Source organism: Cervus elaphus, chromosome 29 (assembly GCF_910594005.1).
Source record: "Cervus elaphus chromosome 29, mCerEla1.1, whole genome shotgun sequence".
In the NCBI taxonomy this organism is placed as follows: Eukaryota; Metazoa; Chordata; class Mammalia; order Artiodactyla; family Cervidae; genus Cervus; species Cervus elaphus.
Window position 1 is genome coordinate 50,066,326 of NC_057843.1, and position 19,431 is coordinate 50,085,756.

Sequence of the window (19,431 nt, forward strand, 5' to 3'; positions counted from 1 at the left end):
CTCTCCAGAACTTCCCAGTCTCCGACCTCCTGGCAGAAGAGACCTCTGTGTCCTGTCGCCTTGGCCCTGTTTCAGAGCACACTCCCGGGATTGGGAGCTGAGGGAAGAAGCATCGACAAGGGATGGGCAGGTGGTGATGGGAAGGTCTGCTTTGCTCCTGGTGGCCCTCAAGTTGGCCTGCTGGGCTGGGCACTAATACCTTTCCTCAAGGAAAAGGTGACCAGGTCAGGGTTTAGAAGGAATTTGTATGTCAGATATTTTTTTTAAATTTTTTTAAATTGAAGTATAGTTGGTTCACAATGTTGTGTTAATTTCTGCTGTATATGTAACTGATTCATTTATATACACACATATGTACACATTCTTTTTATATTCTTTTCCATTATATTTTATCATAGGATATTGCATATAGTTCCTTATGCTACACAGTAGGACTTTGTTGTTTATCCATTCCACATGTAATAGTTTGCATCTGCTAATCCCAAATCCCTAGTCCATCTGTCCCCCACCCCCCTTTCCACCGGGCAGTCTATGTCTGTTTCTGTTTCATAGATAGGTTCATTTATGTCATATTTTAGACTCCACATATAAGTGATATCATATGGTATTTGCCTTTCTCTTTGTGATTTGACTTCACTTAGTATGATAATCTCTAGGTCCATCCATGTTGCTGCAAATGACATTATTTTGTTCTTCTTCATGGCTGTCTAGGGTTCCACTGTATATATATACCACATCTTCTTGATTCATTCATCTGTCAATGGACATGTAGGTTTTTTCCATGTCTTGGCAGTTGTGGATAGTGGTGCTACAAACATAGGGATGCATGACCTTTTTGAATTACAGTTTTTTCTGGATATATGCCCAAGCATGGAATTGCTGGATCGTATGGTAATTGTATTTTTAGTTTAAGGAAGCTCCATACTGTTTTCTACAGTGGCTGCACCAACTTGCATTCCCACCAGTAGTGTAGGAGGGTTCCCTTTCTCCACACTCTGCAGCATTTGTTATTTTAGACTTTTTAATGATGGCCATTCTGAGTGACGTGAGGTGATACCTCATTGCTGTTTTGCTTTGCATTTCTCTATTAGTGATGTTGAGCATCTTTTCATCTGCCTATTGGCCATCTGTATGTCTTCTTTGGAGAAATGTCTATTTAGGTCTTCTACCCACTTTTCAATTGGGTTGGGGTTTTTTTTTGTTGAATTCATGAGCTGTTAACATATTTTGGAAATTAAGCCCTTTTGGTCACATCATTTGTGAATATTTTCTCCCATTCTGTAGGCTGTCTTTTCATTTTGTTTATGGTTTCCTTTGCTGTGCAAAAGCTTGTAAATTTGATTAGGTCCCATTTGTTTATGTTTCTTTCTACTACCGTGGGAGACTGACCTAAGAAAACATTGGTATGATTTATGTCAGAAAATGTTTTGCATATGTTCTCTTGTAGGAATTTTATGATGTCACATCTTATGTTTAAGTCTTTATGCCATTTTGAGTTTATTTTTGTGTATGATGAGAGGGTGTGTTATAACTTCATTGATTTTTACATGCAATTGTCCAGCTTTTCCAACCCCACTTGCTGAAGAGATTTTTTTCCATTGTATATTTTTGCCTCTTTTGTCAAAGACTAATTGACTGTAGAGGTGTGGGTTTATTTTGGGGGCTCTCCATTCTAGCCTGCTGATATATATGTCTGTTTTTGGCCCATACTATACTGTTTTGATTACTGTAGCTTTGTAGTATTGTCTGAAGTCTGGAAGGATTATGCCTTCTGCGTTGTTCTTTTTCCTTAGGACTGCTTTGGCAATTCAGGGCCTTTTATGGTTCCATAGAAATTTTAGGATTATTTGTTCTGGTTCTGTGAAAAAAATGTCATGGGTAATTTGATAGAAAGTGTTAGCCATTCAGTTGTGTCTGAGTCTTTGCAGACCCATGAACTGTAGCCCGCCAGGCTCCTCTGTCCATGGAATTTTCCAGGCAAGAATACTGGAGTGGGTAGCCATTCCATTCTCCAGGGGAATCTTCTTGACTCAGGGTTCAAACCCAGGTCTCCTGTATTGCAGGCAGATTCTTTACTGTCTGAGCCACCATTTGATTGGGACCATATAAAACCTGTAGATTGCTTTGGAGAATATGGTCATTTTTAACAGTATTCTTCTAATCCAAAAGGTGGGATATCTTTCTATTTCTTTGAATCATCTTCAATTTCCTTTATTCATGTTTTATAATTTTCAGTGTATAAGTCTTTCACCTCCTTGGTCAAGTTTATTCCTAAGTATTTTATTTGTGTGTCAGAGATTATTATTGAGGGCAATAAATAGTTCCCATGTTGGACACTTATCTTTCTTTCAGAGAAGTCAGTATTTCTGAGGAGGACCATGTAAAACAAAGAACACTGTGCAGTTAAAAGACAGGAATTCTGAAAGGCTTAAAACACAACACTTTCCTCATGGGGTCATCTGAGGTGAAGAGTCAGAGCTCTGGTGGCAGAGTCATCCCTCCTTGACCTCTCCTGTTTCTTGCTGGTGGACTGGGTATTGGCCTCTGTGAGAAGGAAGGATCCTGAGGTCCAGCTCGGACTCAGAATCCAAGGCTCACTCGGTATCATCTCCCCTTAATGATGACACGCATCTCCCCTTAACTAGACACGCAGACGAGGAGAATAAGCTAGGAAGGAAGCTGAGGGGACAGCAACCCTCCTCCCTTCTTATCTTCATTTTGGTATTGACAAAACCTGTGTCCTAGTCTTGGGACCAGAAAATGCTATCCATAACAGTAAATTCCAAAAACAAAGGGGCCACAGTTAGCTTTCCGAAAGTCCTTATTTTCCTCGACATTTCAGGAAGGAGTGTCTTCAGTGTTGCTCAGCCCTTCTCCATGGAAATCCCTCAGGAGCAGGTTTTCTTGCAAAGTCGCTGAACATGACGGCCCGTGTGGGCCGTCTGGAGCCCCTCAGGGCCTCCCCATCCTGGCTGCTGGGCACTTGCTAGAGCCCCTGTGGAGAACAGCTGTTCCAGGAAGCAGGGTTTGCCCCGGCATCTGCAGGTGCTGGGCCCTGGAAGGCACTCGGCAGCCTTCACAGCTGGTCCAACTCGAGCTGCGTGCCCCTTCGGCCCAGCAGGCAAGCCCCAGCACCACCCTCAGCAGGTCAGGTTGAGGATTTAGTGGGTAACCAGAGCCATCCTGGACTGGACAGTTAGTGCCTTCTCTTCCCTTTGCTTTTTTCCTGCCCTCCCACCCTTCTGCTCTGCCTCCTGGCCTGTCCACCCTGCCTAACAAAAAACCAAACCAAATAATCCGCACAAATGCTTTACTTCTAGGGAGACCGTGGGGGTGTGGCATGGGTGAGGGAACCTAGGCGGGCTTAGATTCCTTGATGGTAGATACAAGAGCAACTGTATTTCATCATTGTTGTGGTGAGCTTCTTTTTATTTTTTAAATTTATTTTGAATTGGAGGATAATTGCTTTCCAAGGTTGTGTTGATTTCTGCTCTACAACAGTGTGAATCAGCCATGTGTATACGTATGTGCCCTCCTTCTGGAGCCTCCCTCCCACCACCCCCACCCCACCCCTCTAGGTCATCACAGAGCAGTGAGCTGAGTTCCCTGCGCTATACAGCTGCTTCCCACTAGTTCTCTTTTACACACAGTAGTGTATCTATGTCAGCGCTACCCTCTCAATTCATCCTACGCTCTCCTTCCCCTGCTGTGTCCACAAGTTCGTTCCTAAAGCCACTTTAGATGTCACCCTTTATATGACCACATGTTCAAATTCTGCCTCCAAATTTTCCAACAGAAAGCCTGTCCCATCACATTCTTCCTTCAACTGCATTTGTTAGAATTATGAAAACCTTGCTTTTTTTCTTCCCTAAATACCCGCACACTTTCTTCAACTCATTGGGTTTTAGATTTAGTTTAGCTATATTGGCTCTCAGTTCTAGATTTTGGCCTCTGACTGAAAGCTGAAACTTTGCCTCTCTTTCTAAATTTGATTACAGATGTGTATCTCTGGTTCTAATTATGGTCTTAAGTAGAAAGAAGGTATACTTTCTCATCTGTACAACCTATAGTTTCTATAATTAACTGTGTTTAACTGTTGTGTTTCTACCTGAATATTTTTGTCACTGCCCAAATGTTCAGTGACAGGCTACTGACATTTTGCAAAGTCATGCTATATAAATGCAGGTATGACTTGCCAAAATTACACTTTTGCTATGGAAGTTTCACATTCCAGCAAGGCCTCACCATGAGAAAAAGCTTCTTTCTTTTTTTTTTTTTTATTTTTTTTATTTTTTTTTTTCCAGTGGGTTTTGTCATACATTGATATGAATCAGCCATGGATTTACATGTATTCCCCATCCCGATCCCCCCTCCCACCTCCCTCTCCACCCGATTCCTCTGGGTCTTCCCAGTGCACCAGGCCGGAGCACTTGTCTCATGCATCCCACCTGGGCTGGTGATCTGTTTCACCATAGATAGTATACATGCTGTTCTTTTGAAATATCCCACCCTCACATTCTCCCACAAAGTTCAAAAGTCTGTTCTGTATTTCTGTGTCTCTTTTTCTGTTTTGCATATAGGGTTATCATTATCACCTTTCTAAATTCCATATATATGTGTTAGTATGCTGTAATGTTCTTTATCTTTCTGGCTTACTTCACTCTGTATAATGGGCTCCAGCTTCATCCATCTCATTAGGACTGGTTCAAATGAATTCTTTTTAATGGCTGAGTAATATTCCATGGTGTATATGTACCACAGCTTCCTTATCCATTCATCTGCTGATGGGCATCTAGGTTGCTTCCATGTCCTGGCTATTATAAACAGTGCTGCGATGAACATTGGGGTGCACGTGTCTCTTTCAGATCTGGTTTCCTCAGTGTGTATGCCCAGAAGTGGGATTGCTGGGTCATATGGCAGTTCTATTTCCAGTTTTTTAAGAAATCTCCACACTGTTTTCCATAGCGGCTGTACTAGTTTGCATTCCCACCAACAGTGTAAGAGGGTTCCCTTTTCTCCACACCCTCTCCAGCATTTATTGCTTGTAGACTTTTGGATAGCAGCCATCCTGACTGGCGTGTAATGGTACCTCATTGTGGTTTTGATTTGCATTTCTCTAATAATGAGTGATGTTAAGCACATTTTCATGTGTTTGTTAGCCATCTGTATGTCTTCTTTGGAGAAATGTCTGTTTAGTTCTTTGGCCCATTTTTTGATTGGGTCATTTATTTTTCTGGAATTGAGCTGCAGGAATTGCTTGTATATTTTTGAGATTAATCCTTTGTCTGTTTCTTCATTTGCTATTATTTTCTCCCAATCTGAGGGCTGTCTTTTCACCTTGCTTATAGTTTCCTTTGTAGTGCAAAAGCTTTTAAGTTTCATTAGGTCCCATTTGTTTAGTTTTGCTTTTATTTCCAATATTCTGGGAGGTGGGTCATAGAGGATCTTGCTGTGATTTATGTCGGAGAGTGTTTTGCCTATGTTTTCCTCTAGGAGTTTTATAGTTTCTGGTCTTACATTTAGATCTTTAATCCATTTTGAGTTTATTTTTGTGTATGGTGTTAGAAAGTGTTCTAGTTTCATTCTTTTACAAGTGGTTGACCAGTTTTCCCAGCACCACTTGTTAAAGAGGTTGTCTTTTTTCCATTGTATATCCTTGCCTCCTTTGTCAAAGATAAGGTGTCCATAGGTTCGTGGATTTATCTCTGGGCTTTCTATTCTGTTCCATTGATCTATATTTCTGTCTTTGTGGCAGTACCATACTGTCTTGATGACTGTGGCTTTGTAGTAGAGTCTGAAGTCAGGCAGGTTGATTCCTCCAGTTCCATTCTTCTTTCTCAAGATTATTTTGGCTATTCGAGGTTTTTTGTATTTCCATACAAATTGTGAAATTCTTTGGTCTAGTTCTGTGAAAAATACCGTTGGTAGCTTGATAGGGATTGCATTGAATCTATAGACTGCTTTGGGTAGAATAGCCATTTTGACAATATTGATTCTTCCAATCCATGAACACGGTATGTTTCTCCATCTGTTTGTGTCCTCTTTGATTTCTTTCATCAGTGTTTTATAGTTTTCTATGTATAGGTCCTTTGTTTCTTTAGGTAGATATACTCCTAAGTATTTTATTCTTTTTGTTGCAATGGTGAATGGTATTGTTTCCTTAATTTCTCTTTCTGTTTTTTCATTGTTAGTATATAGGAATGCAAGGGATTTCTGTGTGTTAATTAACACACAGAAAAAGCTTCTTTCTTTATTCAAAAGACAGTACAGCCTTTGGAGTTAGAGCTGGGGTTGTCTTGATGTCACCGTTTTTATCTTCAACTTTGGAAAAGTGATTTTTTTCATCTAGAAAACAGACATAGTTGTATCTGCCTCACAAGTTTGTTACAAGTAGTAAATAAGATAATACAGTAAGCTCCTAGTATAATAAGCACTTGTAAGTGCTAATCCTTATTCACACAGTGCTTTTCAAAACACTTTGCAAATGACTATCACACAGAGATGACTGGATCCTTCTCCCACAGAGGCTGATTCTAAAGGTCTGGGAGAGGCCCATGGATCTGCATTTCTCATAAGCTCACAGGTGATGCTGAAGCTTCCTGACCTGTCCACAGATCACATTTTTAAATAGCACCGATTTAAAAGATCACCCAACTTTTTCAAACACATTCTTCTTATTTTCATGTCACCAAAAGACTTGTGAGCAATATGCTGCTGGGTGCTGTGAAAGTCACTTACAAAAGGCATTTATAATGTAAACCAGATATTTAGATAAAGCCTACTATTAAAGAATAAATCTTCAAGATGATTAAGTAAGTACTTATTTACAAGTACTTATCATGTACCCACAAGGATGAATGCCTTTGGGGGTTGGTAAGTTAGTAATAGTGTACATGTTGAAAGTTTATTTTGAAACTTGTGTTTTTAGGTATTCCAAACTTCTAGAACCAGTACCTTTCTCTCAATGTTTCTTAAAGAAATGATTTAGGAGAGAGCAAAAAACTTAATAGTGTGTTTTAAATACCCTATTTCAGAAGCAAATTATTTAAAACTTACAAAAGGCAAACATCTAAAGAAAATCAAAAGCTCAGTTTCAACTGAGCCAAATGAGTGCCTTACGCATTCTATCAGCTTTATGTTAAATTGTGATGAAGCTCTAAAAAAAGAAAACAAAAAAAAGAATTTCCCAAAATATTCGATTAATGTCTAATTCTGTAGGGAACACAAATACTGTCTAGGAAGTCATGGTTGATTCTGAAATTAATATCCATTTACATTTAGGAAATAACAATATGATAACACATAGCTGTCAGTAGTTATAAAGTCTTATTATTTAGTTGCTATAACATCATAGAAGCATGTGGTAGCCCTGACACCTTGACTGACTCTTCTAAGTGAAAGGGGAGGAAAAAAGCTTACAGTAATTATATGAGTTATTTCCTGAGTTAAGTAATCCTCAAAAGGATGTACTACATTTAATGGCAGTCCTTTCTACCAGGTTTCATCCAAGCAATTTATTTGAAAACCGCTCACAGGGATAGGGCTGTGGGGCACCGTTTTAATAACTGGCTACATAATTTGTGCCACCGCATGCATATATCATTTCAGTGAGCACACGATTATGAAGTCAAATTGACAGAACAGGGTTTCACTGCAATAGGAGATATGGACACGGGCATGGAGTTAATCTACTCCAGGTTTCAGCACACTGGCCTTGCTTTATTAACATCTGATCCACACTAATAATGCTGACGTGTCTGTTTTCTTCTCTGTTGACAGAGCACAGACATTCAGACAGAGCACTGAACCTCTTAGCTGATAAACAGCCGCACAATTAGAATCTCTATAGCGGTGTCCAATGGTTTGACACTTGGTTTGAGCAAGTATATTCTTTGCAACACGAATCTCATCTGCTACCTATGTTACCTTTTGTTATATGCAGACAACACAAGGTTTTTAAACAGTACAGTACTAAAGATAGGGAGTAGATTAAGTATTGAGTTGGAATAAAAATAAAAGGGTGGGATTAGAAAAGTCAATGCCCAGCTAGTTGAAACAACAACAATCAGTGTCTATTTCTCTCCTCATCAACTCTTTTAGCAAAATGCAGTGATCGTGTTTGGCTGCATTTTAATTCCTCTCCTCAACTTTTACGTCCACATGAAATTAATGAGCATTCCAGCCCTGCATAAAATGAAGAGACCAGGGTGGGAACTATTTAGCCAGAGAGACAAAGCCCGTTTATATTTGGGCTTTAAGACACTTTTGTGAGTAGTGAATTATGGATAGTTCTTCTGGGTACTAGTTTACATTTAATTTTCATTTCAAATGTGATTTTTAAAATGATTGATAGCAGTGGAATGATTTTCAAAGTTGGAGAGGAAAGGGTGTAAGGGAAGAAACATAGGGTCTGCTAATCCAGCAGTCAAATAACTGACCCGTGAGTAATTAAGAGTTGGCTGAGGTTGTGGAAACAAGACTGCCCCTCATGTGATGGCAGCCTCAAGTCTCCTTTGTAGTTTCTGGACCCGAGGCAGTGAGCCAAGTGTTCTGTCTAAACTGTTTGGGAACTGCTTTTAAGTTCAGCACTCTTGGAAAGGTATTCCATGACAAGGGTTGTTTCGCTGCCCTCAAATGGCACAACAGCCTCAATGAACTGGAACCAAAATTAGAAGTGAGAAGGGCTGAGAAGTGGTTCTAGACCAATTTTCTGCCTCCATCCATTTGTGCGTCAACATGTTCGCTTCAGTCACGTCTCTCTGGCAGGAAGGGTTATTTGAAAACATTCCTTCTTCTCTACCTCTGTGTCTCCATTTCAGCCAACACACACTTTCTGGGTTTTGCATGAAGGACTCAATATGTAAGTCAGTTGTTTAATGGCCCAGCAATTTCTTCCTGGCCAAGTCCAGTTTCAAGCGTTAACTTGTGAAACAAGCCCTATGGTGATAGTGCATGCATTGTAGGATCTCCTGGATGTATGTACCCCCCATGATCTATTGAAGATCATTTACAATGGAAAGACATTCATGTAAGGAGCCACCATTTCCATCTCTGTTAGCATGAGGGAAAGCTGTCCGATCCAACATGGTCCTCGTCGAAATGCCACACCCTTCTGTTCAGAAGTAACCTTTTACAGATAGTGTACAGATGTTCTTTAAAAAAAAAAAAAAAAGAAAGAAAAAGGCCTCCTTCATTATGAATGGAGGCAGTGATTTTCAAAACTTATATGAAAAAGTCACAAAACATATATGAATATTCCAAAGATCTGTAACGTTCTCTAGTAAAGAGATCTGTTCAACTTTAACTCAGCCTTCTCAATTTTCTGGACATGGGACACTGAGAATGCTGCTAAAAATAACTTTTTTCTTCTTTCAAGAGCTCAGGAACATGTAACAGGTGATTTTCCTGCTTATTGTTCTTCTCCAAGTGTCAGCCACTTACTTTACACAGTCCCTAGTTACACCATCCAACCCTTCAGCTTGAGAAGCCAGCTGGTATTTTAGAGGGAGCCTCAAACACATTTATATAACACACACACAAAAAAAAATCAGAGTTGTTATGTATTAGTTACAATGAGATTAAACTGGTTTTGTTTTTAGAAGGGCATATTTTTCTCCCAATGGGAAGAACCACACGGAAGTTCAAATTATAGCCACCAGTTTTCTTGGTGAACATGAAATTAATGCAAGGAGAGGTGACTTTATGTCATAAATAGCTATCAACGTCCAGTTGTTGTAACCTTTGTATTTATCTGCTCTGAAGGATAGATAATATCCTAGTAACTGGACATGGTTCAAGCAGAAAAAGATTTCATACAGGGAATTAGGAACTTAGAAAATTATTGGACAGACTGGAAGGACAGAATCTAGGCTCCAGTTCCAGGCATGACTTCCTAAAGTGGGTAATATTAATGGGCATGGTGTTTTCATTTAGGGGTAAATTTACATATAATTCATTTTCAATGTAAATAATTGAGTAAGTTTTGATAAATATATACTTGCATAACTATACATTAGTTTCAAGATATAAAACTGTTCCTCCATTCCCAAAACTTCCATCATGCCCCTGCCTCCTCCCTCCTGGCCCGTGGCAACCACTGATCTGTTTCTGTTTAAGTAGTGTTTTCTATAATGTCATATGAAATTGAATCAGATAGTCCATAATCTTTTGTGTCTGCCTTTTTCCACTTAGCTTAATGCCTTTGAAATTCATTCATGTTGTTGCAGTTATTAATCATTCAAGTTTGTATTACTAGGTAGTGTTTCCTTATATGAATATAGCACAATTTATTTATTGATTCACCAGATGATGGACATCTGAGTTGCTGACAGTTTTTGACAATTATGAATAACGCTGCTGTGAACATTCATGTGGAGTTTCTTGTGGGGACGCATGTCTTTACTCCTCTTGGGAAAATAAATATCTGGTGGGGGGGGGGTACTTAGTCATATGGTAGGAAATGTCTAACTTTGTTCAGAGCAGCTGCACCATTTTATATATCTATCAGCAGTGTGAGCAAGCTTCAGTTGCTCCACATCTCCAATTCTTGGTACTACCAGACTTGTGGGCAGAGTTTTAGCCTTGGTTCCCTGATACCCACATCATTATCCCTCCCAGATTTGTTACCACGTTGGCGAGTCCCATGCCTGTTTCCCAACAATTATCTGTGTGTGTGTCTACCTGGATCTACTAATCGGTGATGCTGAGGATGAAGACAATCTCCAGGGCTGAACTGAACATGTGATGGATACAGAGAGGTCATTCATTGATCACAGTCTTGAGTGGACCCTCACTAGATTTTAAACAACACACAAATGCAATGTTTTATGGCTCTCTCTCAGGCTTTTTGATCATTCCATGGAAGGATTTAAAAATTGGGAGTTCATGACCATTCACTGCTGGGGAGAACGAGCTGCCGGTGACTGGATCCTGGAAGTCTATGACACTCCCTCTCAGCTGAGGAACTTCAAGACTCCAGGTAAGAAGTCCCTTTCTATAATTTGATTTATTGCACAGAAAAATGGTGTATATTCTGGCCAATAAATGTGTTTCACATTCATATACCCCTTTTATCCTTTATCATGTGATTTTGTGCTTTGAGTTGTCCTCCTGTACTCAAATTCTTGAGATTACCATTAGAAAAGTAATAATTTAGGATAGTTCAGTTCAGTTCAGATGCTCAGTCGTGTCCGACTCTTTGCAACCCCATGAATCGCAGCACGCCAGGCCTCCCTGTCCATCACCAACTCCCGGGGTCTACTCAAACTCATGTCCATCGAGTCAGTGATGCCATCCAGCCATCTCATCCTCTGTCGTCCCCTTCTCCTCCTGCCCTCAATCTTTCCCAGCATCACGGTCTTTTCCAGTGAGTCAACTCTTTGCATGAGGTGGCCAAAGTATTTGAGTTTCAGCTTCACCATCAGTCCTTCCAATGAACACCCTCAACTGATCTCCTTTAGGATGGAATGGCTGGATCTCCTTGCAGTCCACGGGACTCTCAAGAGTCTTCTCCAACACCACAGTTCAAAAGCATCAATTTTTCGGTGCTCAGCTTTCTTCACAGTCCAACTGTCACATCCATACATGACCACTGGAAAAATCATAGCCTTGACTAGATGGACCTCTGTTGACAAAGTAATGTCTCTGCTTTTTAATATGCTGTCTAAGTTGGTCATAACTTTCCTTCCAAGGAGTAAGCGTCTTTTAATTTCATGGCTGCAGTCACCATCTGCAGTGATTTTGGAGCCCAAAAAAATAAAGTCAGCCACTGTTTGCACTGTTTCCCCATCTATTTGCCATGAAGTGATGGGACCGGATGCCACGATCTTAGTTTTCTGAATGTTGAGCCAACTTTTTCACTCTCCTCTTTCACTTTCATCAAGAGGCTTTTTAGTTCCTCTTCACTTTCTGCCATAAGGGTGGTGTCACCTGCATATCTGAGGTTATTGAGATTTCTCCCGGCAATCTTGATTCCAGCTTGTGCTTCTTCCATTCCAGCGTTTCTCATGATGTACTCTGCATATAAGGTAAATAAGCAGGGTGACATATACAGCCTTGACGTACTTCTTTTCCTATTGGAACCAGTCTGTTGTTCCATGTCCAGTTCTAACTGTTGCTTCCTCACCTGCATATAGGTTTCTCAAGAGGCAGGTCAGGTGGTCTGGTATTCCCATCTCTTTCAGAATTTTCCACCGTTTATTGTGATCCACACAGTCAAAGGCTTTGGCATAGTCAATAAAGCAGAAATAGATGTTTTTCTGGAACTCTCTTGCTTTTCCAATGATCCAGCGGATGTTGGCAATTTGATCTCTGGTTCCTCTGCCTTTTCTAAAACCAGCTTGAACATCTGGAAGTTCACAGTTCACATATTGCTGAAGCCTGGCGTGGAGAATTTTGAGCATTACTTTACTAGCATGTGAGATGAGTGCAATTGTGTGGTAGTTTGAGCATTCTCTAAGAATTCAAGAAAAGACCTTTAAATATAAAGACAAGGTAAAACATGACAGCGATTGATTGATATTTCAGAATGATGTTCCATGTCTCTAACCACCTTCCATTACTTTATCAAAAAACAAGCCAGCCTTGTCCACATGCACTGGGTTAAATCACATAGTCCTAAGAGCAGACAGGTTTCCTTCGATATCTTTTCTGAGTTTGCTTTAAATTTAATTTTCAGTGCAGACAAGACCTTGAATTTGGCCTATGCCAGCTAAACTGGGTGCCACTAAAGAAAATGAGTGATAGCATTCTGCCCTGCATGAGACCAAGAGCTAAGTAAAGAGAAAACTTTCCTGATATGTGAAACATGGTAATGCATGATGTCAACAGAGTTCTCTTCAGGTCATCTCAGACTGTGTTGCCACACATGGCCTGTTTCCCTCTTCCTGCTAAATGTATGAACCTTATTTGTAACATGAAATCAGGAGAAGTACAAATGCAGCACGAGATGGGAGCCAGAACAGTGTTCACTCTGTGAACACTCTGTGTTCAGTATCAGTAATCCAGGTCTACGCCCCAACCAGTAAGGCTGAAGAAGCTGAAGTTGACTGTTTCTATGAAGACCTACAAGACCTTCTAGAACTAACACCCAAAAAAGATGTCCTTTTCATTACAGGGACTGGAATGCAAAAGTAGGAAGTCAAGAGATACCTGGACTAACAGGCAAATTTGGCCCTGCAGTACAAAACGAAGCAGGGAAAAGCCTAAGAGAGTTGTGCTAAGAGAATGCACTGGTCATAGCAAGCACCCTTTTCCAACAACACAAGAGAAGACTCTACACACGGACCTCACCAGATGGTCAATACCAAATCAGATTGATTATATTCTTTGCAGCCAAGATGGAGAAGCTCTATACAGTCAGCAAAAACAACACCAGGAGCTGACTGGCTCAGACCATGAACTTCTTATTGCAAAATTCAGACTTAAATTGAAGAAAGTGGAGAAAACCACTAGACCATTCAGGTATGACCTAAATCAAACCCCTTACGATTATACGGTGGAAGTGACAAATAGATTCAAGGGATTAGATTTGATAGACAAGAGTGCCTGAAGAACTATGGATTGAAGTTCATGACATTGTACAGGAGACAGTGTTCAAGACCACCCCCAAGAAAAAGAAATGCAAAAAGGCAAAATGGTTGTCTGAGGAGGCCTTACAAAAAGCTGAGAAAAGAAGAGAAGCAAAAGGCAAATAAGAAAAGGAAAGATATACCCATTTGAATATAGAGTTCCAAAGAATAGCAAGGAGAGATAAGAAAGCCTTCCTCAGTGATCAACACAAAGAAACAGAGGAAAACAACAGAATGGAAAAGACTAGAGATCTCTTCAAGAAAATTAGAGATACCAAGGGAACATTTCATGCAAAGATGGGCACAATAAAGGACAGAAATAGTATGGACCTAACAGAAACAGAAGATATTAAGAGGTGGTAAAAATACACAGAAGTAAAATATTGAAGTAAAGTCGCTCAGTCGTGTCCGACTCTTTGCAACCCCATGGACTGTAGCCTACCAGGCTCCTCCCATGGGATTTCCCAGGCAAGGGTACTGGAGCGGGTTGCCATTTCCTTCTACAGAGGATCTTCCCCACCCAGGGATCGAACCCGGGTCTCCTGCATCGTAGGCAGATGCTTTACCGTCTGAACCACCAGGTAAGAATACACAGAAGAACTATACAAAAAAGATCGTCATGACCCAGATAATCACAATAGTGTGATCACTTACCTAGAGCCAGACATCCTGGAATGTGAAGTCAAGTGGGCCTTAGGAAGCATCACTACGAACAAAGCTAGTGGAAGTGATGGAATTCCAGTTGAGCTATTTCAAATCCTAAAAGATGATGCTGTGAAAGTGCTGCACTCCATATGCCAGCAAATTTGGAAAATTCAGCAGTGGCCACAGGACTGGAAAAGGTCAGTTTTCATTCCAATCCCTAAGAAAGGCAATGCCAAAGAATGTTCAAACTACTGCACAATTGCACTCATCTCACACACTAGCAAATTAATTCTCCAAGCCAGGCTTCAACAGTGTGTGATCTTTCAGATGTTCAAGCTCGTTTTAGAAAAGGCAGAGAAGCCAGAGATCAAATTGCCAACATCTGTTGGATCATCGAAAAAGCAGGCGAGTTCCAGAAAAACATCAAATTCTGCTTTATTGACTGCACCAAACCTTTTGACTGTGTGGATCACAACAAACTGTGGGAAATTCTTAAAGAGATGGAAATACCAGACTGCCTGACCTGCCTCCTGCAAAACCTGTAAGCAGGTCAAGAGGCAACAGTTAGAACTGGACATGGAAGAACAGACTGGTTCCAAATCAGAAAAGGAGTACATCAAGGCTGTATACTGTCACCCTGCTTACTTAACTTATATGCAGAGTACGTCATGAAATATGCCAGGCTGGATGAAGCACAAACTGGAATCAAGATTGCTTGGAGAAATATCAATAACCTCAGATATGCAGATGACACGACCCTTATGGCAGAAAGCGAAGAACTAAAGAGCTTCTTGATGAAAGTGAAAGAAGAGAGTGAAAAAGCTGGCTTAAAACTCAACATTCAGAAAGCTAAGATCATGGCATCTGGTCCCATCACTTCATGGCAAATAGATTGGAAACAGTGAGAGACTTTATTTTCTTGAGCTCCAGAATCACTGCAGTTGGTGACTGCAGCCATGAAAGTAAAAGATGCTTCTTGCTCCTTGGAAGAAAAGCTATGACCAACCTCGACAACATACTAAAAAGCAGAGACATTACTTTGCCAACAAAGATCCATCTAGTTAAAGCTATGGTTTTCCAGTAGTCATGTATGATAGTGAGAGTTCGACTATAAAGAAAGCTGAACACCGAAGAATTGATGCTTTTGAACTGTGGTGTTGGAGAAGACTCTAGAGAGTCCCATGGACTGCAAAGAGATCCAACCAGTGCATCCTAAAGGAAATCAGTCCTGAATATTCATTGGAAGGACTGATGCTGAAGCTGAAACTCCAATACTTTGGCCACCTGATACGAAGAACTGACTCATTTGAAAAGACCCTGATGCTGGGAAAAATTGAAGGCAGGAGGAGAAGGGAACGACAGAGGATGAGATGGTTGGATGGCATTACCGACTCGATGGACATTAGTATGAGTAACCTCTGGGAATTGGTGATACACAGGGAAGCCTGGCATGTGCAGTCCATGGGATCGCAAAGAGTCAGACATGACTGAGTGACTGAACTGAACTTTACTGCCTGTGCTGGAGCCCTGAGTAGTACTTGGCTCAGTAACAAATGCTCTCTCTGTTTGATAACTACCCCAATTCCCTCCCAGCTGTGGCCACATCTTCCATAATCTAATAAATTGTTGCTTCTTAATCCTTTGTCTAGTCCATCTGCAGAAGAACAAGGCTTGAGGGCCATTATAGGACTGGTGTACAATTCTAAGTCCTCTTTTGATCAGAATAGATTAACCCAAACATTCTGTAGTTAACTGTAATTTTATGTATCATTTGGATACTGTGGGTTGTATCAGGCAAAAGAAGCAAACAGTAAAGTGACTAGTGAAGCATACATTTTTAAAAAATATTTATTTTTAACTTATTATTTATTTTGCTGTGTTGGGTCTTAGTGGATTATGCCAGATCTTTAGTTGCAGCATGTGGATTCAAATCCAGGCCCCCTGCATTGAGAGCACAGAGTCTTAGCTACTGGACCACCAGGGAAGTCCCCCTGACGCATACATTTGCCACAGTTTTGCCCACCAGTCAGGGGAAGTCACTCATTCTGAGAGATCCATTTTTAGGGCACACAGTTTAGCCATCTCTTTTCCTTTATTCCATGATGTGGTTCATCTGTGTTGTCACAGTGGTCCCAGACTCAGGGGAATCAAAACCATCATGGTAGCAAGATTACAATGAATCAGGATAAAAGTTTTGTGAAAGCATATCTGAGCCCAGCACACCTCCTGCAGCCACCATATATGTAAGAATTGCCAAGGTCTTACTCAGAAATCAGATGTTTGTCAGCAAGGCCGGGTTGATAGAAAACATCTGAATACACTAGATCCTAGTTACTGGAAAGCGTTCACTTGTTCCTAATCTCAGTTCCCAGGACCTTCCCCTCTCCTTCCCTCTTCTCTTCAAGCCATGCTTCTTGCTCATGCCATGGAGATGCACTGTGTCAAGGCACTCAGGGGCAATAGCAGGCATGGTGGCTGGACTGAGCTGCCCTGACTAAAGCGCAGCTCCCACTAGATCCATCAGCATGTGTCACTCTTAGATCTCAAGAGACCTAAGCGAAATAAACACTGTCTAAATGTGGCAGTTGTGTACCAAGAAAGGTGCAGCCTACAGACATAAGGGGTGCGTTATCTATTGAGAATTTGAGACAGTTATAAAAGTAACCCTTTAATATCACCATTCTAATGCATCTCAGTGATAAAATGCTCCTCCCCACAAGCAGACTACCCCTCGGGGCACACTGATGACAGACCTGGGGTTTGCATGCCGGGGTGTGGGGCTATTCATCTCTCTCTCTGCCCTCAAGGAGTTCAGAGTCTATCCAGAGTTTATTGTTATTATCTGTGTTAAAAGGTCTCTGCAGTAGCTCTGATCATCTAGAATTGTCTATTTCGTATCACTGACTTCTCCTTATACTGTTTAAATGTTTAACCCTAGTCACCTCCAGTCATCTTAAGAGATGCTCCTTTGTGCCAGAAGAGATACCCTAATGCTATACAACCTGGGTTCAGAAGGCTCTAACAGAAACACATGGTCTTCAGGTATCCTTTCTTCAACTAACCTTTCAGGTTAAGATTAGACACAACTTTGAAAAGGGACTTTCACGTTTTTCTGTTTCTGTCATTGTTACTATGGCATACAGTCCTCCAATTAATGTGGGATTTCTTTAGTAATCCAGTTGCAGATGTAGAATCTTCTAGCCCAATTAAATAGTAGAATCATTCCCAAATATATGTATATGGCTCCAAACTGAGTTTACATTTATTATTTCTTCCCATTTGTTTATTATTAAAACATAATAAGGTTTTTGGAGGAATTTTTTCTTATTCTTGTTCCATTGCATATTAAATCTATCTTTGATTTTTACCTTGGGCAGATTGCATTTGAGTGTTAGCAAACAGAATGGATTTTCTCTTATTCTGCATTTATACTGCTATTTCTTCACAAGATATTGCCATTTCCACTGCAAAATCTCCTACAGAATTTAGCAAATGGAAAAAGTAGGGGAGGAAAAAATTGACAGCCCAAATATGGCAGCATTTGATGTGAATTGTGGCAGAGATCCTATGGAAATAAAATTACATAATAAGTGAAAAATAAAAAGATAAATTGCCCAGCAAGGGTATCCCCAGAGGGCTTATGATGTACTTCAGAAATGGCACCAAGGGAAATAATCAGTTATGAGTCAGCACTCTCTAAACACTTACACGGGTAAATTTTTAGATCCAAGATGATCTTAAGTTAAATGGACCAGGTTTTAGAGTAACTGATGGATTAGGTTTCCCATACTGTCTTTGTATCACGTGCTCCAATTATGCACTTGAGAGATGATGCTGTAAGGAAAAGAAGTTCTCTTTTTGCATTGCCACCTAAAGGCAGTCAGATAGGTCATTAATTTCAGGTAGTCATTCATTTCTTGACAGCACTTAATGTCTATGACTTGAAATCCTGAGACTGAATGACACCCTAATTAAGATTAGCATAGTCATTAACAAGTGAGTCCAAAGAAAAGCTGGCAGAGGGCAAACCAAATATAAACCAGCCTGCTGGCCCAGTGCAAATGTCAGAAAACAATGAATGTGGCCCAGAATACGTTTATTTTTAAACTTCATGTTCTTATACTCCTAGAAAAGACCAGGAAGACAGAATTATATAACAGTTTAAGAATGTAAGATTTGGATACAGATTTTTTTTTAATTGAAGGATAATTGACATATTAGTTTTAGTTGTGCAATTGTACAATTTTATATTTGTATATATTGCAAAACAATAACCACAATAAGTCTAGTGAACATCCATCACCTCACATAATTTTTTTCCTGTGATGAGACCTTTTAAGATACACTGTTTTAATGACTTTGTTGTATACAATGCACTATTATTAAATATACTCACCAATCTGTACATTATATCCCCAGGATTTAATAATTTTTAAGTGGAAGTTTGTACCATTTGATCCCCTTCATCTATTTCATCCACTCCTATACACCTCTTGCTTCTAGCAATGACCAATCTGTTCTGTATATCTATGTGTTCAATCTTCTACTTTTTAAATTTTTTTAAGACTCCACATATAAGAGATCATATAGTATCTGCCATTTTCTATCTGACTTCACTTAGCAAGGTCCATCCATGTTTTCCCAAGTGGAAAGATTCCCTTTTATCACCAAATATTATCTATATACATTTACATGTGTATGTGTCTATATATATGTGTGTGTGTGTGTATCCATTCATCCATCATTGGACGTGTGGGCTGCCTTCTTTTTTAGGCTATCTAAATAATGCTGCAGTGAACAGGTGGGTACATATAACTTTTAAGAGTGTTTTTTATTTTTTTCCCAGAAGTGGAATTTCTGGACCACATGGTAGTTCTATTTTTAATTTTTTTAGAAAATCCCATAATTTTTCCAGAGTGGCTGAAAATTTACATTCCCACCAAGAGTTTATAAGGATTCCCTTTTCTCCGCTTCCTCAGCAATATTTGCTATTTCTTGTCTTTTTGATAATAGCCATTCTAACAGGTGTAAAGTAATAGCTCATTGTGGTTTTAATTTGCATTTCTTGGATGATTAGTGATGTTGAGCACCTCTTCATACTGGCCATCTATGTGTACTCTTGAAAAATATTTATTTAGATGCTCTTCCCATGTTTTAATCAGATTGCTTTTCTGCTGTTGAGTTGTATGAGATCTTTATATGTTTTGGATATTTGCCC

At 40.0% G+C, this 19,431-nt stretch overlaps 1 protein-coding gene across 3 annotated transcripts in view; it reads left to right on the plus strand.

Moving 5' to 3' along the window:
* Positions 1 to 19,431, plus strand: part of PCSK5 (proprotein convertase subtilisin/kexin type 5) — a 495,662-nt gene that overhangs the window by 294,682 nt on the left and 181,549 nt on the right. For all 3 annotated transcript variants that reach the window (XM_043891233.1, XM_043891234.1, XM_043891235.1), the window contains exon 13: positions 10,842 to 10,978. In XM_043891233.1, the coding sequence (XP_043747168.1) occupies positions 10,842 to 10,978 (137 nt within the window). The remainder of the gene's footprint in view (positions 1 to 10,841; positions 10,979 to 19,431) is intronic.